The sequence below is a fragment of the Trematomus bernacchii genome, unplaced genomic scaffold, assembly GCF_902827165.1.
Source record: "Trematomus bernacchii unplaced genomic scaffold, fTreBer1.1, whole genome shotgun sequence".
Taxonomy (NCBI): Eukaryota; Metazoa; Chordata; class Actinopteri; order Perciformes; family Nototheniidae; genus Trematomus; species Trematomus bernacchii.
The window spans coordinates 234,730-259,699 of NW_022987630.1; the positions used below are offsets into that span (position 1 = coordinate 234,730).

General features: G+C 41.8%; 1 protein-coding gene and 1 pseudogene across 1 annotated transcript; one reads left to right on the forward strand and one right to left on the reverse strand.

Moving 5' to 3' along the window:
* The window catches only part of LOC117484569, a 154,472-nt pseudogene that overhangs the window by 20,326 nt on the left and 109,176 nt on the right, over positions 1-24,970 (reverse strand).
* On the forward strand, positions 3,712-5,752 carry LOC117484571 (PWWP domain-containing DNA repair factor 3B-like). The gene is made up of 9 exons (XM_034132992.1): positions 3,712-3,745; positions 3,818-3,882; positions 4,002-4,113; positions 4,323-4,391; positions 4,598-4,669; positions 4,755-4,850; positions 4,968-5,153; positions 5,360-5,448; positions 5,568-5,752. Exons 1-9 carry the CDS (start codon positions 3,719-3,721, stop codon positions 5,653-5,655), a joined length of 804 nt encoding a protein of 267 aa, XP_033988883.1. The 5' UTR covers positions 3,712-3,718; the 3' UTR covers positions 5,656-5,752.

The window sequence follows — 24,970 nt, forward strand, 5'->3', positions numbered from 1 at the left end:
AATGTTTTCACAGGTTAATGCAGTGCGAAGTTTGGTGAAGAGCTGTGGCCTTGACTCAACTGGATCAAAAATGGATCTCGTCATCCGCTTGAGGGAGCAAATGAAAAGCCGCAGTACATATGACAAGGTGTTCCAAAAGGTCTGGGGTGCATCTGGTAAGTTTTGCAAAGCACAATTATCGTAATTTATGAGATTTTTGCTTTTAGAGTTTTAAATATATAATATACTTATATTTTAATTTATTTTCCTGTTAAGGTGGTTGGGCAGTGATAATGTGCCCTTGTGGGATCGTGAATGCAGTTAAATTCAATGTAAGAGCAGAAAGTCCACGAGACTATGCAGACATGCTGCTATCTTTTAAGCACATGCCAAATGTGGCAATCTATGACTTTGCCAGAGGTTTGGTCACTCACACCAACTTGCGTGAGCCAGAAAAGATGCCTTTCAGGCCAAATGAAGGCAAACTGACGGATGATACACCAGAAAATCTCCTGTCTGCTGCGAAAAGTGCGCTGACAATAAACTTGCCCTGGTTAAAGTTCAAGAAGGAGCCAGCGGACACGAATGGACACCCTACTACAGGATCTGCCGATCACTACGCTCTTTATGACACTTTCCATGAGGCAAACACGAAAGACCCTAAAGATTGCTTAAGAAAAATTGGCCTTGTCCCAGAACTCCGCGGCTTGATCAACTCTCAAACAGCTGAGCAGTTATTCTCCAAAATGAGAAAAAATAACTATTTTCTGAACATGATGTCTCCGGGAAGCCATGTCTTTCTCATGCGATGTACTATTCATCATCATAACATCAAAAGAAATGAGAGAACCCTGACCGAACTTAGGAAAATATCATCGGAGAAGATCACTCTTGATCCAACTGGAAAGGCTGTAATGGGTACGTAAGCGTTAATGTGAAATATTTTTGATTTAAAATAATGTCTTCACATTGTGTTTGTTTCTTATTTATATTTTATAGCATCTGCACTGTTTCCAAGTGGCACTTCAACTCCAGCACACCCCAAAGGTGAGTTGACAGCCGGTTATGGAATATCTGTATAACTGGTTCCGGTGGACAAAGATGTGTATGGATCAAGGCATGGTGATCTACTTTTTTATTTTTATAATTTTTTTTTACATTTTCTTTTTTATTACAATATAAATAGAAGCACAGAACATGGACCAATGTTCAGAAAAATGTGAGGCCTTAACAATCATCTCATCACTCAAGCCCTGCAGAGCCTCATGGTCCCTAAAGGGTGATCATCCCCTTCAGGAGCATCTGGTAAACTGAAGTTTCTGCATACTATCATTATTGTCCTTAATATTTTATTAATTTGGAACATGACTAATCTTCATGCTCTGTTATTTGTTTTCCTTATTTGTACACGTCCAGATCAACTATATCCTGGATGTTGATAGGCCAGATGGGGAGATAATAATCAAAGATGGACCAACTTGCCTGACCAGGAGTAACATGCTGACGCTTGGACTCCATAGAGACATGGACTCAATGGTGCGTTACAACTGTCCAATTTAGTGGTGAAGGTATGTTTTGATAAAAATATGCCAGGAATTAATTGTCTGACACTGTCTATAAACTATATCAACAGGTAGGAAATGGGTGCCTAAGGCTGGTCCAAGACATGGCTAATATGCAGGTGTGTCTATTTATTTATGAAAGATATTTTTATACTGAAAAGTTTATGTGATTTGGTGAAAAGGTCATGGCTTACATGCATAGTTGTGTTCAATACATAGCTGGTACTCAGACATGTTTTACATACTTTTTTTTTTAGCATTTCATAATTTTAGGTATGGTTGAATTCTATACAGGGAAAGGATGTTTTCATTTGCGACCTTCATCTACCCCCAACATGGCTCCCCCCCCTCCAACTGTGATCCTTTGCTCCATTTCCCAGTAAGTGATTGAGCAGATATTTTCAGTCTAATATTAAACATGATGAACCGAGATGTTATCCTTAACTTTACAATTGGCATGCCCCTCATTGGATATGTGCACATTGGCTGTGTTGGTTCTAAATACTAAATTAAACTTAAATGGTTTCCAAACACTTAACTAAAAGGTCTTCTGATTTTGCAACACCACATTACTAAATTACTTTATGAAAATGCAGTACATCATTTTCAACAGAAGGATGCTGATCAGAGGGAAGCCCTGATCATTCCACTGTGGGTTCCAGGGCATTTTCTCCTGTGTGTAAGTTCATTATACCCACTGAAAATATACAGACTTTGTATGCAGCATATGACATCCTGTTGTACATTGAAAGGATGTGGTTGTACATTTCTTAGCTTTAACCTTCATTACTCATGCCATTTGCTTGTGAATTTGTTGAGGCAATGTTATTACCCGCAAAGTGTACTATTTGCTTATTGTCCAGACTGCATATTCCCTGTAGGTGATGAGGCCACTCCAGAAAGAACTGTTCTTTCTGGATTGGCAATATTTCAGAAGAACAGGGGGTTTCCCCTGTGAGCCCTACAGGAATCTATTAAGGTTACCCTGGATGTGTGTGTTCTGGTGGTCACGTTACCCTGACCTGCCTATAATGTTAAGACTATGTTTAAAAAAGAAAAGTTCAAACGGGAGGCACTGTAGTCCTTAAAGGTAGGGTAGGTAAGTTTGAGAAACCGGCTCGAGATTGCTAGAATTTGAAAATACACGACCGGAGAAAATCTGCCACTTCCTTACAGAGCCCCTCCTCCAACACACACGAACGCGCACATGACCAATGAGGGCACGAGATAAGTTTGTGCACAGATGGAAGGCTGACAGGCAGGTAGGCCATCCAGTTATTTTAGCCGGGCCGGCTCAGATGATTGGTCGTGCTTTTTACAGTACTACAGCTTCCACAGATGACATTTTTTAATGGATTTATTGTCAAAGCACTTCAGATATTCATTGCTATCGGGATGTTAAGAGCATTCCATGGAATATACCAAGTGTATCTCGAGCCGCTTTCTCAAACTTACCTACCCCACCTTTAAATACGGAAGGATTGTTATAGTCAGAAAAGATTGGCTTCCTTAAAGCTGAAGTTGAATGAAATAGTCAAACGCAATCGAAAGGGAAACCAAGAGAAATCTTCCTCGTTGAACTTTTTCCAATAACATGATTTACTTTATTTGCATGGTCTGAACGTGTTAATGGCTGTTATTTTTCTACAACTGTGTTCCCTGTTCTGTGGACTACAGTTGGCGGTTCATGTTCTGAATCTGAAGCAACAATGTTTTGTTCCCCCTCTTTTTTAATAATTTCTGATGTTTGACCTAGTTTTGCTCTTGCTTTCCCAGGGGTGTTGCACAGCAAATCATTGCAGGATCCTGGACCGAGAAGACTGCTCTGGATTTTGAGGTGTTTGCAATGTCACTATCGTATTGTCACAATTGGCTATTATGCTCTTACTAACTTTTCTTCATACAGGGGCTTCCGAAGCAGACCCATGGGAATGACTGTGGTGTCTTCATGATAATGGTGAGTAAGGATAAGGCCGTGATATGGCACAATTGATTGCTCCTTAACACCTTTCATTTGTAAATGCATGCAATAGTGAATAGTTTCTTGTGGCATTATCAGCCCTGCACATTTTATTGGAGGTGTGTGACTACTTTCTCAGAGTTATAAGCTGTCACGTGTACATTATGTCTTGCATGTCTTAATAAAATTCTCATTACAGTATGCCTGGTATTTTGCCATGGAGGCCAGCTTTGACTTCAGCATTGTAAGTATTAAGGAAAGAAGTCACATTAAAATTTTATAACAAACTTAATGAAAATTGATGCTCTTTCTTTAGCATGACATGTCTCTCCTGAGAAGGTGGTGGTGTGTTATCCTGGTGGAAAACTTTGGACTGGAAGGGTATGCTGCAGTGCTACAAAAACATTTGAATTTGTAATTGTATTATCGAGAAGATTTGGGGGGGAACTCCTGGCTCTAAAATGCAACCTTCTGGTGAAGAAAATGTGTCTTAATTGCAGGTATGGAAAGAAGTTTGCTCACTATAGTGAGGAAGGCAGGGCGACCCTTAGCGACAATGTTCCACCTACATTCAGGATCAGTCGTAAAAGGACGCATGCAGGCAGCACCATGGTCAGTGTATCGCTCAACGTATCTATGACCCTGTGTGCCTGTTTCAGAATGGGTTACTACTCCTAAAACACATACTACATAGAACTTATGGTACATGCAACATTTGTTTTGTGTGGTACTGTGTCATTCTGAATCGAGCCTGGATCATTTTTTGAGGAGTTAAACCGTGCATGTAAAGCACTGTCAAAATAATGGTTTACTGTCTACAGATGCCCCTGGACACTGACGAGGACCACTCCTATAACAAGAGGCCTTGCAGCTTCCTTCCTAAAGAGTCGGTTAGTGTGAATGGAGTTTATTGCATACAAACATACTATCCGCCATTCATATGGAAATTGAGGATTTTGAATCCTCTTTAGCGTCACATGTACACAGCACAGCAGACACAGTGAAATAGACTCTGCATTCAACCCATCCTAGTATCAGGAGTATCTAATATTCAGAGCATTCCACTCAATAATATTTGTCCTGTGTACCCATTAAGGAAAGTCATGTTACCATGGACAAAGAAGACGGAAGCCTGGATGGCGAAAACGCATCTTTCAAGATGCTTGAGGTCAGTAAGGAAGTGCAAATGTTCATGGAAATTACTTATTCAGAGTTGAATTTAACATGTTTAAGCATTGTCAATTACATTTTAGGAAAGGGCTCAACAAGCTCAGCACCATCGAAGACTGACCAGTGGCTTGTTAATAGATTGTATCACTCAGGACAAAGGCTTACTGCAACATCTTGAAGTGAGTTTGCAATTGAAATGTCTAAGTAAAGGGACTCATTTTAAGCACAATATAAATAATTAAAGTGAAATATACATGTATTTTTAGCATTCTCCCAGTAAAATATAGCATTTGCAGGCAATCGTCACTGGACAAGTCAAGTCTCCTTGGGCAAAGAAGGACGAAAGGGTCATCATCTTATTTGAAGATGATGACCAGGTGGACCGAGTGTTGTCATTCCTCTCACAAGTGGTTGAGAAAACACAGACGGAGAGAAGGTTCACAGATGAGGTGGCATTCGTCATGGATGTGCTTCTGCCAGAGGTTAGATTTCACTGACTTTTTATTTGTCGACTACACATTATATAAAATTACATATGTTGCACTTAAACTCATGGTCAATGTCCAGTAGAATGTTGATGCCAATTGGTCTGGCATAATTGTCACTTGCAGAATGGCACAACCTTTATTGGATGTCTGCATTTTACTCCAACTGTTAAACGTGTGGCTTTAATCCCTTCATGACACAGGCGACAGTCCACGCCCTTGCAGCTGTACTCTCGGTTTCCCTTGAAAGAGCCAAGGAAACTTATAAATGTGGACCCGAGTATGACTGGAGGTAAGCTGGAAACATGAGGAGAATGCTAATACAATTTCCATTTAAAGTGTACAACCCCTGATGCATGTGAATTTATAATATTACATATATGACTTCTTTATACCATCTTGTCTTATCAGTGAGATGGAACTTTGTTCTCATTACCTCACCAAGAACATGAGTGAGGAAGCGCACCAAAGGCTGAAGGACTCCAGTGAAAGATTCTGAGGAGCTTTGGATTCCGAGGAGTTTTTAAATAGGCTTTAACCTCCTGCAGGTCAATCCTGGCTGCTTACATTTTTATTTAAACCATGTTGATTTTACTGTTCGGATCAATTTTAAAAGGTTATTTTTTTTTTAAGCAGACCAGGTTGAATAGTGCCCCTCTGATTTTCCACATGTTCTGTTCAATAAATGTTCATTGAGGAAAACGGTATCAGTGTCTTATTGTATATTCATCACAGTGAATGCTGAACTTGCCGGACCATATACTGTAGTTGAAAGTACACAATGAAACACTGGCTTGCTTGTATCAAATCAATACAATTCCCACATGCCCTACCCCGGAACCTGCGGTCTTCAGACTCTGGCCCCCCGCACCAACCTGGGATCCTTCGGGGACAGAGCCTTCAGTATGGCAGCCCCCACTCTCTGGAACGCTCTTCCTGCGGAGATCTGCAACATCCCCACGCTTGACGCCTTCAAAAGGGCCCTCAAGTCTGCCAAGGTCTTTGGCCCCAAATCTATTTGTGTTGTCTGTCTAACTGTTCGTCTGACTGTCTTTTGTTATGTTTGTTTCTACTCCTGTTCTTTTTAAAGCGACCTTGGGTCTCATGAAAGACGCTATATAAATCCAAGTTATTATTAATACATCATTGGAACGGTAAGAATCTCAGCTACAACACTGACTAAAGCCTTCCCATCTCCAGTATGCCTACATGACAAGCATTTTTATAATATACAGTAAACATATCTTTGACTTATTGCAAAATTATAAAATGAAATTCACCCCTGCTGTCATTCTGGCTTTGACTGTTCAAATGAGATGTCAACCATCAAAATGGGATAAGGGGTTCCAGAAATATCACTGTGCAAAACACACCGGCCAATTTTGACCGATAATAGTATGGGAAGGGGGGTATGACCGAACGCAAGAGAAGAGACAATCATCAAGCCAGAGACCAAGGTATTTACAACAGGCAACCACTTCAATTACTTTTCCTTTATGTTATTGTTATTTGGTTTTTATTAGTGCTTTTGTCGTTTTGAAGGAAATTAAAATACTGTATTGAGTTGGTTTCTTCTGTTTTGGAAGCCTTGTATATCTTTTTGGTCTTGTTAGAAATACCCCATGGTAAAACAGTGTTCTAGCAGCAGTTAAAGAAGCTTAGTTTGCTGTCTTAGACTGCCAGTTGTATTAAGATGGTTTGTTCACAATTTACACATAAAACCTAAATGTTCATCTGTTTATTGTTCTTCTTCCTTTATATTCAAAGCATGTTGATTGTCTATTGGCTATATCTTGACATTATGTTAATTTGATCATACTTGCCATACATTTATTTTAATTGATGCGATTCCTTCAAAGGTTTTGTAATAGACCCCTAGTACTTTTAATTTATAAAGTAATAATAATACATGTGAATGATTGAGCTCATTAGTGGCCTGACTGGCCCTCCTAATTTGTTCCTTAATGACCCCATGATGTGATAATGTATATCTTAAAACCTTTAACAACTATATTTAGATGTTCACAAATATCTACATTTATGTATAAAATACATGTGTAGCAGTTAGACAAACATAATCAATAGATTATCTCATTAATACCTATTTTATATATTAAAAAAAAGTTTACTAAACCACCGTTTGTTGACAAAATGATTTGGGTTGAAAGTTATACTGTTGTGTCTCAAACGGATAGACTAGGTTATTAATTTATTTGCCTAATAGTTGCTTAAAATGCTACAATAACATTTGCAATTCGTTTTTAATCTGCCATGTACGATCTCATTAATAATAAGTGTCGTCAATTCGCTTTTAATCTGCCATGTACGGTAATGTCTCTCAGCCACCGTAGTGTCGTGTCAGGTGGGCGTGTCGTGTAGTGGGCGTGTCGTGTAGTGTCGTGTACTGGCCGCGGCCGCAGCTAGACCATATTGCACTAAAGAGTGACGCACACAGCTGGGAGACCAGGGGACACTAAAGAGTGACACACACAGCTGGGAGACCAGGGGACACTAAAGAGTGACGCACACAGCTGGGAGACCAGGGGACACTAAAGAGTGACGCACACAGCTGGGAGACCAGGGGACATTAAAAAGTGACACACACAGCTGGGAGACCAGGGGACACTAAAGAGTGACGCACACAGCTGGGAGACCAGGGGACACTAAAGAGTGACGCACACAGCTGGGACGGAGCGCTTGGTGACGTTCAGGATGATAAAGCTGAACAACTGTCTCTGTGTCAGAGTTAGTCTGTCTCGTAACTGTACTGTAAGTGTTTGTCAGGATATCTGAAATGACTAGGTTAGTGTTGATAAATCGTGATCTTCTCGCTCCCAGGAAAGAAACTTAAAATAATGAGACTAATGGAGTCTCTGAAAAGGTTCAAATGGGTACTTTAATTAAGTAACGTGGTTAAAGAACAAGCATAAGGTAAGGAAGAGACAAAGCCGGTGATGTCCCTGTGTAGGCTGCAGCGTAGAAAAGAGTAGTGATGTGTCGGTCGCGAACGAGCCGATTCTTTTGAACGGCTCTTTGGTACGAACGAGGGGAACCGAGTCGTACTTGGTGAGAGCCGTTCTTCTTATCGTTCAATCAAAGTTGGTCCGCACTCACTGCCTGCCAAAATTCACTCACCTTTTAAAAAGCTTGATTTTGTTCCCCAAACGTATTCTGTGAAGACCCGCCCCTACTCTGATTTGTAGGTTTCAGCACGAGGAGTGAGATGGGGTGGGTCTTAACGGAATACGCGAGAGAGAGAAGTCATAACAAGTGGTACTGGACAGATAGACGACGTGTTTTTCGGATGTAAAATGAGCCAAACGCGAAAACGCAGCAGCATTTGGATTCACTTCAACCAAAACCCAGGCAGTGATAAAGCGCACCATTTGTAAAGGCAAAATATCCTTTAAAGCAGGGTCAACAAATAATCTCCATCGCCACTTAAAAACACAGTATCTAATATTAAGAGTTGCGTGAATTTCATTCAAGGCAAGGCAACTTTATTTACTTAACACATACAGAGGGTAAATTCAAAGTACATTCACTGACATGAATGACATGGATATGGCGCCACCTTGTGTCATGTTTACAATGCAGATTATTGACATTAGGTCTGGCAATGCAGTCAATCATTATCCTGGTGATTATTTCGCAGATAAACCTAGTAACCCCGCCCCCTTTTTAAAAAAACGGCTCTTTTGAACGGCTCTTTGAAAGGAACGGAGCCATAAGATCCGGCTCCCTTCAAAGAGCCATAATTCCCATCACTAGAAAAGAGCCCGGGTTGTACTTTCCGATCTCCTTTATACTTTTCTTGTTCTCTCCCGCTTTGCAGATAGGGGGACCGCCCTCCTCCTCTGCATGGTTCGACATTGCGTGAAACAGAGGATTTCGACATTCTGTATTCCCTGCCTACTTCCTTAAGCCTTTTCTCCTCCTTATCTCCTTCATGACTTTCTATTTAATACCTTATAAACAGCTGTAATAGTTAGTTTAGAAATCCTAGAAACACCTTTACGGCACAGTTCTCATTTACGGTAACTCCCTCTGACGTCATAGCTACTCACGTATGTGAAAACACTCTACTATCAACTGTACCTTCATTTAATATTCAGCAGTAATAATATCTCGACGTCTATAGATGTAGTGTTAAAGTCCGTAGGTTTTGGTGTGCAACACTCCATGTCATTTTCACTTTACATTCAGAAAACGTATTATTGGTAGCCACATGCTAACTGCTAACCGGATATGAAGGATTTTCAGAATAAAAGCTTGGCATTGAGATTTCCTGAGAACTTCCGGGTTTTTTCACAATAAAACAGCTTTTAAACTGACAATATGTTTTAGAATAAATTATGCTATTAAACATTGATTTTAATTTCTAACATTATTTTATTTATTTTTTATTTAACCTTTATTTAACCAGATAAAAACATTGAGATAAAATCTCATTTTCAATGCTGACCTGGCCAAGAAGGCAGCAATGTTACACATAACACATAACACAAACATATAAAATACAGAGAACATAACTAAGAAAACAAAAGACGAAAAAGCAGTCACTACATTGTGCACATTAGGACAATAAAAAGTACACTACCTGTTACTGCAAGAGCAGCTGGTGGTGAGGACTTCAGACAACTTCAATTTAAAACATGATATAGAGACAAGTGCCCTCAGTTTAAGGTGTGATTGAAGGTCATTCCAAGACCAAGGATCATAATAAGAAAGACTCCTTTTTCCAGCCTCAGTCCGTACAGTAGGAACCTGGAACCGTATCCAGGCACTGGTTCTGAGGTTGTAAGAGTCGCAAACTGGGGCAAATCTGGCACATATATACAGTGGAAGCTTACCTAAAATGGCTTTATACATGAATAAAAACCAGTGCTGCATCCTACGCATACTAAGTGAGGACCATCCAGTTAGGCTATACAGTGTGCAATGATGAGTCCTATAGGGTGCATTTGATATATAACGCAGTGCAGCATGGTAAAGTGGGTCAAGTTTGGCTAAAACAGTGGGACAGGCAAATCTATAAATGGTATCACCGTAGTCCAGCTGGGACAGGAATAAGCCAGAGACCAACCTTTTACTGGATGAAATTGAAAAACAACATTTAAATCTGAAAAGGAAGCCAAGAGTGAATTTCAATTTCTTTGTTAAAACTTCAATATGGTGTTTAAAGTTCAGATTACTGTCCAACCAAAAGCCCAGATATTTGTAGGTATCAACAAACTCAACAGAAACGCCATCAAGGGTGTCAATGGAGAGGCAAGAGGACGCTGACTTGGGAGCAAAAAGCATTGCTTTGGTTTTCTTACTGTTCAATAGCAGTTTAGAATCAAGAAGCGCATGCTGCAGCGTGATAAAATATGATTTTAAATTGGAAACGGCCATATCCAGAGAAGGAGCACACGAGTATACAATAGTGTCATCAGCATACATATGATAGGTAGAAAATTGCATCTGATTACAAATATTGTTTACATATAATAAAAAGAGCAAGGGCCCCAAGATAGAGCCCTGTGGAACTCCCTTCTCCAAGGTGACAGGGTCAGAGACAGTACTACCCAACCTGACGCATTGAGTACGGTCGGTTAGATAACTCTGAAACCAGCAAATGGCATTGTGACCGAAACGAGACACCAACATAACATTAGACATAATGTGGTGATCTCCAGTGTCAAATGCTTTGGCTAGGTCAATAAACAATGCAACACAAACTGATTTCTTATCCAAAGCAGCCTTAATATCGTCTAAGACTTTCAGACTGGCAGTCACAGTACTGTGCTTTGATCTGAATCCAGATTGCATAGGGTTAAGGATGTTGTGTGAATTTAAAACAAGTTTTAGCTGAGTAGAAACAAGGGACTCAAGAATCTTTGATAACACAGAAAGATTTGAGATAGGACGATAGTTATTCAACTCCGTGGGATCACCAGCTTTCAAGAGGGGCGATACCAGAGCTTGCTTCCACACAGCTGGCAGTGTGTGAGTGGACAGGGAGAGATTAAAAATATCAGTTACTGGTTGTGCTATCATCTGAGCTGCAATTTTGAAAAAGAACGGGTCAAGGCCGTCAGGCCCGGCAGACTTTTTAGGATCAATCGAGTGCAAACCCTGTAAGCAGGGCTGGACTGGGACAGCAAATCGGCCCTGGCATTTAGACCCAGACCGGCCCAAATCCATAAAACAAACGAATAGTAGCGGTTCCTGACAAGAAGAATAACTCAGTGTAATTAAAAAAAACGCTATTATTATCCTTTTTACGTACCAGGGGCAAACAAAACTAATACATACCACAAGTATGTGTAACTATCAATCATTAGAAATTAGACCTTCAAACCCTCTCACAAAGCGAACAGTGACCGAGCACTAATAGGGAGGTCTGGTGGGGTATGCCCCCCACAGAAGATTTTTTTTTTAAATAACCCCTTAAATGATGACTTCTAGTGAATTTAGGGGGGGGGGGGGGCCCTATAGTGCCCTGCCTCCCCTTTCTATGACAACACAATAGAGATAGGACCAGATGAGTCTACAGGATGAGTCGACAGCATCTTTTTTATATACATTGACGCTTTCATTTAATTTTTCCATCCTTTTTTTAATCGCTGTAATTGTATTGCCTTTTTCATCTGTACACACGACACCTATTGCACGTCTGTCCGTCCTGGGAGAGGGATCCCTTTTCTGTTGCTCTCACAGAGGTTTCTTTCTACTTTCCACTGTTAATTGTGGGGTCTGTTTTGGGGAGTTTTTCCTTGAGCGCTGCAAGAGTCTAAGGACAGAGGATGTCGTACCTGTACACACTGTGAAGCCCTCTGAGACAAATTGTAATTTGTGATATTGGGCTATATAAATAAAATGTGATTGATTGACGCACGCAAGGGGCTATAGTGCAAGTCTTAGGCGGCTGGTTTCTCAGAACCTCACAGAGCACACAGAACTGAAGGAACACAGGCTTAACCAAAAATACTATCCACTGTCTTTATTTTTTTTCCTGAGAATAGGTTTGAAAGAGACAGATTTAAATTTACAAAGAGAGTTGAAGCAACATTTGACAGAAATCCCACATAAATTACAAAAGTACACAACTAGCAAGATATATATACTGTATATATATACTGTACACACAAAGTAACTTATATACTAGACTGAAATAACTCAAATGAATGCTTGTTGTGGAGAGGGGCACTATGTCCAGCGTCCATTCCTCGGTGTGTGTGTGTGTGTGTGTGTGTGTGTGTGTGTGTGTGTGTGTGTGTGTGTGTGTGTTTGCATGTGTGAGTGTAGTTGGGGGGCTTTGGGAGAGTCAAAAAGGATGCAGGTGACCTCTTTGGTCCCTGATAGAGGTCCATACAAATAGGCATTGACATAACAATACCACACAGTTAATGGTCAAAACTACATGTGTGCCTCAATTTTTTTTATCTATTTCTATATTATTCATTCTATATATTGTCAATCAAAACTACCACAAAAAGCTGACTATAAACATTTTTTTCAAGTCCCAAAAGACACTGTTGCCCTTATAACCACATAAGTAAATAAACTAAACAAAACAAGCTGCCATCTGACAGTAATTGTTCATGAATGGTGGTTAACAAAATAATGACATTCTTTCAATGAGACAACGTATCAGAGTCCCATTAAGCTATATTTTAACTTGCCAGGAAAAACCTAAAAAAGCCAGCTTACTAGCTTGTAGGCTAACGAATGTTTCTCTTATAATATGTGTCTTATTAGTGCTTCATCAAGGGGATATTAATGGGTTCCAGAACTACAGAGTATCATAACCTTAATAATAATCTTTTCCTAATTTTCTTAGCTTCTGCTTACCGCGAGTTCTCCTCCCTCTCCTCACTCGCGCTGCACTCTCTCCCTCTCATCATCTTCCTCACCACCAATATCGGCCACGGGTGCTGAAGATGGACCTGCACCTGTACTAAACATGTCGCTTATTTTGACACAAGCGGCAGCATCAGCACGAAGGGCCTGCTTTTTTCTTGCCTCGAAAAAAAAGGCAGTTTGGCTTCAACGGCCGGCTCACCTCCTGGGGGCGTGATTAATGATGCACACCGAGCGGCCCAAAGGGGGAGGTGATTAAAGATTTGATTGGGCCGGCCCAGTGTCAATTACTAAAAACATTTAAACAGAGGGCCAATCTACCCGTTTTATGGGCGGTGACTTCAGAAAAAAAAAAAATGACGTGTCGGCCCAAAAGGCACGTCGGCCCACCGGGAAAATGCCCGGTATGCCAGATGGCCAGTCCAGCCCTGCCTGTAAGACTTCAGAGACCGAGAAATAAGTGAAATCAAAAACAGGGGAGTTCAACTCTTGACTATGGCTGTGAGTACGACCATTTAGAGAGTCATGACTTTGCTCATCAAAAATGTGACCAGCCTTTTTGAAGTGAGCATTAAAGGCATTAGACATACCATCTGAATCTGAAATAAAAGAATCACTGACCTTCAGTTTTTGTGGGAAACTAGAAACCTTCTTGTTCTGAAGTGATTTAATTGTTTTCCAGAATTTAGAATGGTCATTAAAACAATCAGTGGTTAAGCTCAGATAGTAATCAGCTTTAGCTTTTTTAATAAGGGCAGAACATTTATTTCTGAGGACACGAAAAAGAAGCCAGTCATCACTAGTGTTAGACTTTCTAGCTAAGGACCATTGCTTATTTCGATGATGAATGAGATCAGATAGTTCTCTAGTAAACCATGGAGTGTTCCTATTCTTAACTCTGAATTTTCTAAGGGGGGCATGTCTATTAATAATCGATAAAAAGTGATCAATAAAAAATTGGACGGCAACATCAACAGATGGAATTAACGCTGTGAAGTGCCATTTAACCTCCGCCAGATCGTGTAGGAAAGCCTGCTCAGAGAAGTGTTTGAAGCAGCGCCTGAGCACAATAAGGCCCTTGGCTTTGGGCAACTTAGTGCTCCTAACGCAAGCGATAGTGCAATGGTCACTGATATCATTAGGAAAAACACCAACAGACACAAACTTATGAGCTGCATTTGTTAGAATGACATCTATAAGGGTATCGTTATTGGGTTTGGCAGGGTTTATTCTAGTGGGACTATCAATAAGCTGAGTTAAGTTCAAAGAATCACAAACCTGCTTAAACTGTGAAGATTTATCACTTAACCAGTCCCAATTTAAATCACCCAATAAAATGATTTCAGAAGAAAACTTAGACAACAATTCAGTAAGGCTAGTAGTTGCATCCATGATGGCCGATGGAGGCCTATAACAGCCAATAACAGTGAGAGGAGCATTTGCTATAGTTATTTGGACTGCTAGCAACTCAAATTGCCTTGGAATTGAAATTGAGTGAAGGACAGAGCACTGTAGTTTCTCAGCAGTGTATATTGCAACACCACCAGCTCTGCCCTTACGATCAGCTCTGAATACATTATATCCATCAATCTGAATAACAGTGTCAGTGACAGAGGGTTTTAACCAGGTTTCAGAAACTACAACAATATCAGGCTTAGCAACTAAAAACCAGGTCTTGAAAACATCTAATTTGGGCACTAGGCTTCTAGCCTCAGACTCACTCTGAGACAGAGACAGTTGTTCAGCTTTATCATCCTGAACGTCACCAAGCACTCCGTCCCAGCTGTGTGCGTCACTCTTTAGTGTCCCCTGGTCTCCAGCTGTCTGCGTCACTTTTTAGTGTCCCCTGGTCTCCCAGCTGTGTGCGTCACTCTTTAGTGTCCCCTGGTCTCCAGCTGTGTGCGTCACTCTTGTGTGTCCCCTGGTCTCCCAGCTGTGTGCGTCACTCTTTAGTGTCCCCTGGTCTCCAGCTGTCTGCGTCACTTTTTAGTGTCCCCTGGTCTCCCAGCTGTGTGCGTCACTCTTTAGTGTCCCCTGGTCTCCAGCTGTGTGCGTCACTCTTTAGTGTCCCCTGGTCTCCCAGCTGTGTGCGTCACCCTTTAGTGTCCCCTGGTCTCCCAGCTGTCTGCGTCACTTTTTAGTGTCCCCTGGTCTCCCAGTTGTGTGCGTCACTCTTTAGTGTCCCCTGGTCTCCAGCTGTGTGTGCCACTTTTTAGTGTCCCCTGGTCTCCCAGTTGTGTGCGTCACTCTTTAGTGTCCCCTGGTCTCCAGCTGTGTGTGCCACTTTTTAGCGTCCCCTGGTCTCCAGCTGTGTGCGCCACTTTTTAGTGTCCCCCGGGCCCTTTCTCATGTCATCAAATGTCCCTCCTCGACTCCTCGACTCATCGGTCCTCCGGTAGTGACCCGGAAATGAATTTTAGCGCGCCATGTTGAAGGACATCTCATTTCTCTAAATGCACATCGAGGACCGAGCATCGAGCGTCGAGGAGGCTCTCTGGAGGAGCTATAACCGAGGATACACTGATGGGTCCTCCACGGCTCCTTCGTGGATGCATTTCCGGCAACAGTGATGTTTCAAAGAGTCGAGACGCACGGCCGGACTTATCTCAGCCAATGACAGCTCTGCATGCATCCCCTGGATATTATTTTATTAACTGCTTTCATCGCGACGCGATGTTTACATTGAGAACAGCTGTGAGGTTCGTGCAGAAAGCAGAGCAGTGTGTATAATATATATGTTAGCAGAGTAAGCATAACTTCATTGCTGTTTAGCATCCAAATAAGCGGAGGAGTAACGAAACATCAGAGACAGTGGCATTTCATTCAACGGGCCCTCCCATTGGAGGTGTGGCTTTATTTATACCCATCATTGACCTTTAACCTGTTACGCTATTGGCTTCCAGTCATGCACAACAAATAACACAAATTGGTAACATATTTACCTGAATGTTAACACCCCCACTTGATAACACATTTGTGGTCTTTTAACAAATAAAAACATTATAAGGTTCTCTACCTTACAGAAATTGTTACTCACCAAACATAAACTTTGCAAACTTAATCAACTTAAACTTTGGTGCAGGTTTTGTCATAACATCTGCCACCATCTGGTCTGTTGGACAATAAATCCTGCATGTTAAACCTTTCAAGTATTTTGTTCACATATTTCTTCTGTGACATCTTTACACATGAATCAGTTTGATCAAAATCAATGCCAAGGAAATGTTTTAGTTTCCCCAAGTCCTTCATCCTGAATTTAGCTGTGAGCATCTCTTTAACAACTTTCAATGCATTGTTATCACTAGCTGCAATGATTATATCATCAACCCATATTATCATTATCACTTTCCAGTTTTCAGTTTCTTTTGTGTAAACACAATGGTCAGCAGGGTTCTGTAGGAACTCATTTTCACTCAGATACTCATGTAGCATTTTGTTCCAATTTCTGCGTGACTGTTTAAGCCCATATAATGACTTTTCTAGCTTGTACACCAACTTTTCACCTTTACTAGATTTGACCTCAAAACCCTCTGGCTGGTCCATGTATATCTCACAGTCTATTGGTGCATGTAGGTAAGCAGTTTTAACATCCATTTGGTGTAAAATCAGATTTTCCTGTGCTGCTTTTTGCATTAACACTCTGATACTGGTGAGGTTAGCGGTAGGTGAAAATGTCTCATCATAGTTTTCACCCCTCTTCTGACTGTATCCCTTGGCTACATATCGTGCCTTGTATCTTTCGGATCCATCAACATTGGTTTTGATATCGTACACCCATTTACCCCCCACTGCTTTCTCATCTTGAGGTAAGTTGGTCAGGATAAATGTGTCATTCTCTTTTAGTGATTGCATTTCTTCATCCATTGCAATAACCCATTGTTTTGACTCAGATGAAGTTACAGCCTCCCTAAATGTTAAAGGGATATTGCACATTAATCTGTAACAATAGTCAATATTTGTCAGTAGCTGATCCTCACTCTCCTTACCACATACACTGTCACATAAGTAAGCTGGCTTCTTCCTCATTCTTGAAGGATAACGCCTAAGCTCACTCTTGTCTTCTGTCTCTGTTACAACAGGTATAGATACTGGACTTACGTTAGTATCACGTTTGTTTTTGCCAGATTTGTTCTGTACCTCAAAATCATCATCAGAGACGGTTTCTGTTTGTGTTTCTCTTTCTGAATTGGTCACAAACTTCACAAGTCTAGATTTTTGCACTTTTCCACTGTGAGGGAAATATACCATGTAGGCTGGACTATTTTTGTCATATCCAACAAAAATTCCCTCTTCACACCTTGAGTCCAGTTTCTTTTTGTCTTGCTTATAGGCATAGCACACTGACCCAAACTTGTGCATTCTGGAAAGGTTAGGCCGTCTACCTGTCAGCATAAAGTAAGGTGTCTGTTTTGTGCGGTTGTTAAAGCATCTATTCCTTACTACAGCTGCTGTCTGTACTGCATAGGTCCACATACTTTTTGGCATCTCATTTTCTATAAGCATGCACCTGGCCATGTCAAAAAGTGTGCGCCAATTCCTTTCAGCAGTGCCATTTTGATGTGGGGAATACGGTGCTGACTTTTCATGTCTAATCCTATTACTGCATAGTAATGCTTGGTAATGTTTCCCTGTGAACTCTGTGCCATTGTCTGACCTGATACATTTTACTTTCCCGTATGGGGCAGTATCGGCCAGAAATCTCTCTGTTGCTTGCACTGTGTCACTTTTGTTTTTAAGGAAATACACAAACACTGCACTGGAGTAATCATCTGTGAATGATAGAGCATACTTAAAGCCTTCTCTGGATTGCGGATCTATTGGTCCTGCTATATCTGTGTGCACCAACTCTAGAGCTGCTTTGGCTCTTACATCAGGCTCCCTGTTCCTGGTTTGGGTAAACTTCCCTTTAGTGCATACATCACAATGTGGAGGTTTGTTTACCTTACCCTTAACTGACATGCCATTAACAACATTCTGTAACTTCTGAATATCATCATAATTACAGTGTCCCAGGATCTCATGCCATGTCTGTAAATCATAACACCTGTTGCATTGGTCATCACATTCATCATTTACTGTGCTCAAGAAATAAAGTCTGTTCAATTCATAAATGTGAAATGTTGTACCGTCTTTGTGTTGCAGGACGTCTTTGCCCTGCTTGAAGGTTACCGTTGCTCCTTTGGTTGTAGCTGCTTTCACAGAAAAAATGTCTTGGGGGTACGATGGGATGTACAACGCCTTCTTCAGAGTTGTTTTGTGTCTTTTCCCCATGCTGTCCACCATAATAATAACAGCGTCCCCTCTTCCTTCTGCTACACCATTGCACCTGGTACCATCAGCTAATTCCACACAGTGGGACTCAGCCTGGAAGTCGTCATCAAACCTCTTGAACTTTGTTACATCCGTGACGATATGTGAAGTCGCCCCTGTGTCCACCATCAGTCCTCTCTCGGTGATGCTGCGTCCTGGCTGGACCTTGTTGTCCACGTCGTTGACTCGGAAAGCATACTCCTCGCCAGTCGTTTCATCCGAAGCTTTCCGCGCGTTGTCCTCCCGTCGCTGCTTCCGCCTGCAGGCTGCATCCCGATGCGTGTTGCTCTTACAATGACTGCACCACAGCTTACGTTGGCACGTTCCGGCCTTGTGTCCAATCAGGCCGCATCTATAACAAACAATGTCTGCACACTTGGTTCCTTTATCCCATGCTCTTGGTACAGAGGGTCGTCTCGCTCTCAACTGTTCCCGCGCCCTCATGACGTTGTCCTCTGGTGGCGGTGTGCGCATTCGCTCAGTATCCTCATAGCTGCGGAGCTTAGTCTTAAATTCAGCAAAACTTATTATCCTGTCAATTTGCGTGATGTGTATGGCGAATGGTTTAAATGATTCTGGCAGTCCCTTCAAAACCATTGCTACAAGAAGCCCATCACTTAATTTCTCCTCCGCGTTTCTCAAAGCGGTGATGGCGGTCTCTGCACGTATTATATACTCCGTCACACTTTCACTGCTTGACTTTAGGAGTGATGTCAGTTCAGTATATAGGCTGATAATACGTGGTTTACCTGTGCCTGCATAATAGTCTCTTAAAATCTTCAATGCCTGCCGACCATTATCCGCCGCCTCCCTCATTACAAGGGACAAACTTTTGTCATCAAGAAATTGGATAAGCTCTGCATAAGCCTCTTCATTTTTCCTTTCATCGTCCGCCTCTTCATCTTCCTCAATTATGTCCGTAGGACTCCTTAAAATAGTATTCTTCAGTCCCTGTAAGCGAAGATGGCCCAAGAATTTCGTCTCCCACAGTTCATAGTTCTTTTCATCCCCGTCAAACACTAACCGAGACCAGCGGGTACTGGAACCTGCGCCCAACCTGCTCATGGCGTTAGCTTAGCTTGCTAATCCACCACACGTGCTACGTTGCGACTTTCCATCGGTGGACAAACGCCGGAAATACTTATTTGGGTGTCTCTGGGCCCATAACCTGTTAGCAGAGTAAGCATAACTTCATTGCTGTTTAGCATCCAAATAAGCGGAGGAGTAACGAAACATCAGAGACAGTGGCATTTCATTCAACGGGCCCTCCCATTGGAGGCGTGGCTTTATTTATACCCATCATTGACCTTTAACCTGTTACGCTATTGGCTTCCAGTCATGCACAACAAATAACACAAATTGGTAACATATTTACCTGAATGTTAACAATATATCATATCACTCAGTATAACAGGCCTACTCTCTTTATTTGCTTTAGTTTAGTAGATATCTACAAACAAAGTCGATATTTTTCTAAAACCATTTAGTGCTTCACATAATAAAATACACAACGGCTGTAGCCTGATTATATGCTTTTAGGAGCTGTAGGTGCGTGTGTGTGGTGTAGGTGTGTGTGGTGCAGTGTGTGCGTAGATGCAGCGGACAGACAGGTCTCAGTTGGTTTGGTGTCCTCTGCTTACTTTTAATACTTGTAAATAAAACTTTTGGCCCGTCATTTATTTCCCTCATTGTAGCGACCAGAGGGGGGGGGGGGGGGGGGGGGGGGGGGGATATATCCAGTCTCTGATAGTGTTACGTTATTATGAGAGTGCTCTGTTTGATTCTGAAATTGTATATATTTATATAAATATATACATATATGTGTGTGTGTGTGTGTGTGTGTGTGTGTGTGTGTGTGTGTGTGTTTGTGTGTGTGTGTGTGTGTGTGTGTGTCTGTGTGTCTGTGTGTGTGTGTATGTCCGCATCTGTAGCCTGTTATTGTCTCATTATACCGCACTGTGAATGAATGAAAGTAAATATATAAGTCGTCATGAACACATCTGTCCATCAGACAGAGGGCTGCTGTGCCTCCTGTCATAATTAATGGACGTCTCTTTAAAATGACCGCTCAGAGGAGAGGAGTTCTCATTTCTCTAACCACCTGCTGCTTCCCCTCCTCTCTCCTCGGTTCCCCTCCTCGGCTCCTCCGCTCGCATCTCCTGTGGGCGGGACTAAGTCTCGAGGATAGGAGTCGAGGAGGGGAGTCGAGGAGGAACATTTGAAGACATGAGAACGGGCCCTGGTCTCCCAGCTGTGTGCGTCACTCTTTAGTGTCCCCTGGTCTCCCAGCAGTGTGTGTTTTTATATTTGCATCGTTTCTGAAACTGCAGAGCGTTTCTCCTGATGGAAATGTTTTGGGCCGTAGTAGCGCGTTCGCTCCCGTCGGCCACCGTACTTTAAGCTTCTATTGTGACAATAAACTTGATCTAACTTGAGATTAAAAATGCAGCAGAAGCACCGGTTAAAACAGAGAAATGGGAGGAAACACCACAAACACACACACCACACACACACACACACACACACACACACACACACACACACACACACACACACACACACACACACACACACACATACATATACACACACATACACACACACACACACACACACACACACACACACACACACACACACACACATACATATACATACACACACACACACACACACACACACACACATACACACACATATACAGTATGAAAGTAACATTATAAAAACTGATTAGTTTACAGTTGTGGCTTCGTGGGCAATAGTCAAGTTTCTGTCAGAAATCATTCCCTCTGGACCCCCGACGGTGTGGCACATTTATTTTTATGCTGCTCAATAAAAATATGAAAGCCGAACGAGAGGAAATTAATGCAGATTTTTTGTGATTTTCAATAAGAAATATAAAAATGGTGATTGTCCCCAAACATGGCTGCAGAGTCATGGATGGAAAATTCATTTTTGGTGTTAATTAGACGACAAATTCTGATTAATAAAGGGTTGTTTTTCAGTCTACAGCATCCTATTTAGGTTTTACAAGCTGCCAATGTAGCACAACTACCACGGGAATATAAAATAAATGAGAATTTTTCAAAACATCCATGGTGGTTATTCAAATATCAGCGTAAAGTGACAATTATGCGACTAAAATCAATGTGACTCAATGCACTGCCACTTTGATCATTCAGAGGGATTTTCCTATAAAACCACTTGTATAAAAGTTCAAATATTATTAAATATGAAATGTTATTATCATCACTCTATATGATAAAAGGACCATGCAGTTTGACTTCACAGGAGTTGTGTACACATATCTTAAAATACGATAGAAACTTGTTATTAGAACTCTTTTATGTGTAATTTCTCTTCATTGTTCTTAAAAAGTTCAGGTAACACTTTAGATTAAGGTACACATATTCACCATCAACTAGTTGTTCATTTACATATTAGAGTCAAACTATTAGCTTATTAGTTATGAACAAGACTTCACTTTAAAATAGGGAACTTATTCTGAGTTAGAAAAACCTCATTTTGAGTTATTTTGACACAATTAACACTTGTAGTTTCATGTGTTGTTACATAAGAATAGACCATATTTGTTAGGTGTTATTATGAGAGTTATTAGGCCCATATTGAGCATATTAAGACCCTAACTCATGCACAACAACGTCCTTACTTACAATAAATAAGCTCTCATTAGAGGGTTATTGAGGACAAACTTAACTAATGGCTTAGTACTTGTAGAATAAGGTCATGTAGAATAAGGAATTAATTTGTGGTGTTATTTTACAGTCGGTGGTCACTACCGCCATCTTGTGGTTATGGTGGGTACAACACAAAGCTGAGTATTCATTCATTTTCTACTATCAGAGGTAGAAGAAGTACTCCGATCTTGTAGTAAAAGTAGATGTACTCAGAACTTGTACTTGAGTAAAAGTAGAAGTACACAGATATTGTACTTGAGTAAAAGTAGAAGTACTCAGATCTTGTACTTGAGTAAAGTAGAAGTACACAGATATTGTACTTGAGTAAAAGTAGAAGTACTCAGATCTTGTACTTGAGTAAAGTAGAAGTACTCAGATCTTGTACTTGAGTAAAGTAGAAGTACTCAGATCTTGTACTTGAGTAAAGTAGAAGTACACAGATCTTGTACTTGAGTAAAGTAGAAGTACTCAGATCTTGTACTTAAGTAAAGTAGAAGTACACAGATCTTGTACTTGAGTAAAAGTAGAAGTACCAGAGTGTAGGAATACTCGGTTACAAGTAAAAGTATTAGCATCAAAATATAGTTAAAGTACCACAAGTAAAAGTATTCATTGTGCAGATTGGTCCATTTCAGAATAATATATATGATATGTTTTATAATGATTGATCATTAAAGTGTTATCAAAGCTGGTAAAGGTGCAGCTAGTTTGAATGACTTTGTATACTACATATACTATGTTTAAAATATTTTTAAAAGATCGGAGAGCCAGCCTCTCGTCCAACATCAGTGTGTTCAAGGTTCAAGGTTCAAGGTTCTTTATTGTCAATCTGACATAGCTACAGAGTAATTATGCAGTTGAAAATCTTATGTCACAGGCTTCTCCAACAATGCAACATAATAACATAATAACAATAAGAGCATGAGCAATACAAAAATAATAATAGTTATAAAAATGAAATAAAGTTATGATGTGGAATAGTGCAGTACGAGTCTATATACAAGTTATTGGAATGATATATATATTAGGTATTAGATACATACTACTGAGTAGCAGTTGAATGTTTGAAGTTGTTTCAACAGTTCAATTTTTTAACAGTCTCACTGCCCGCGGGAAGAAACTGTCTCCGAATCTTCTTGTCCTTGCCAGGATGCTGCGGTAACGTCTGCCAGACGGCAACAGAAAGAACAGTTTGTGGCTGGGGTGATGGGGGTCTTTGATAATCCGTAGTGATTTCTTCCTGAGCCGCTGGGAGTAAAGGTCCTCCATGGATGGCAGCTCCGTCCTGGTGATGTGCTGTGCAGTTTTCACCACCCTCTGTAAAGCCTTACGATCGAGGTCGGTGCAGCTGCCGTACCAGGCCGTCATGCTGCCAGTGAGGATACTCTCTATCGTGCACCTGTAGAAGTTGCAGAGTATCCTGGAATCCATTTTGAACCTCCTCAACCTGCGGAAGAAGAAGAGCCGCTGTCGAGCTTTCTTGGTGATGGTGGTGGTGTGAAGAGACCATGTCAGGTCCTCAGTGATGTGGACCCCAAGGAACCTGAAGCTTTTGACTCTCTCCACCTTAGTCCCATTGATGGCGATGGGGGCGTGTCCCTCTCCCTGCTGCTTCCTGTAGTCCACAATCAGCTCCTTTGTTTTGCTGATGTTGAGATGGAGGTTGTTATCCTGGCACCAAGATGTCAGGTTTTCGACCTCCTCTCTGTACGCCGTCTCGTCATCGTCTGTGATCTGGCCGATGACGGTCGTGTCATCAGCAAACTTCACGATGGTGTTGGAGCTGTGTGTGGCCACGCAGTCGTGAGTGAACAGGGAGTAGAGGAGAGGGCTGAGCACGCAGCCTTGAGGGGCACCGGTGTTGAGGATCAGGGTGGAGGATGTGATATTTCCCACCCGCACTGCCTGGGGTCTGCCCGTCAGGAAGTTCAGGATCCAGTCACAGAGGGCGCTGTTGAGCCCGAGGTCTCTGAGCTTGATGGCCAGCTTGGAGGGCACAATGGTGTTGAATGCTGAACTGTAGTCAATGAACAGCATTCTCACATATGTGTTCCTGTTCTTCGGGTCCAGGTGTGAGAGGGCAGTGTGGAGGGTGAGGGCTATGGCGTCGTCTGTGGACCTGTTTGCTCTGTAGGCAAACTGCAGGGGGTCCAGAGATTCAGGGAGGGAGGAGGTGATGAATAATTTGACTAACCGCTCAAAGCACTTCATTATGATGGAGGTGAGTGCTACTGGGCGGTAGTCGTTGGGGCAGGTGATGATTGTCTTTTTGGGGACAGGAATGATGGTGGAGTGTTTAAGACATGTGGGGACTACAGACTGCAGCAGGGACCTGTTGAAGATGTCTGTGAACACCTCTGCCAGCTGAACTGCACACACCCTGAGAACACGGCCAGGGATGCCATCAGGTCCAGGAGCCTTGTGTGGGTTAACCCTTTTAAAGGATTTACACACATCTGCCCTATTTAAAACAAAAGGGCAGTGTAGCTCCTGGTCCCTCTGTACCTCCACAGCCTGGCTGCTCTCAAAGCGTGCAAAAAAACTGTTTAGCTCATCTGGGAGAGATGCGCACGCAGACACTCCCGCAGCACCCCCCGCTGCTCCTTTGTAGTCAGTCATTGTCCTTAGTCCCGCCCACATATTCCTAGTGTTACAGCCTTTGAAGTCAGATTCCACCTTGTCTTTGTACTGTCTCTTTGCATTTTTAATTGCTCTCCGGAGATCATACCTAGACTTCCTGTACTCCTCCAAATCTCCCGCTGTGTGCGCGAGAGTGCGCGCTTTCAGTTTGCCGCGCACCTCACCGTTTACCCAGGGCTTTTGATTTGGGAATGTCCGTACAGAAACCTTCGGTACCACGTCATCGATGCATTTCCCAATGTAGCAGATGACAGTGTCCGTGTGTGTGTTGATGTTATTGTCCTCAAACACACTCCAATCCGTAGATGCAAAGCAATC

Excerpts from the sequence above, each read along its gene's own strand:
- LOC117484571 (XM_034132992.1), top strand. The coding sequence starts at position 3,719 with ATGGAGGCCAGCTTTGACTTCAGCATT. Across the intron at positions 4,392-4,597 it reads GCTTCCTTCCTAAAGAGTCG|GAAAGTCATGTTACCATGGA; the intron begins GTTAGTGTGAAT and ends GTACCCATTAAG. Across the intron at positions 5,154-5,359 it reads TGGATGTGCTTCTGCCAGAG|GCGACAGTCCACGCCCTTGC; the intron begins GTTAGATTTCAC and ends TTCATGACACAG.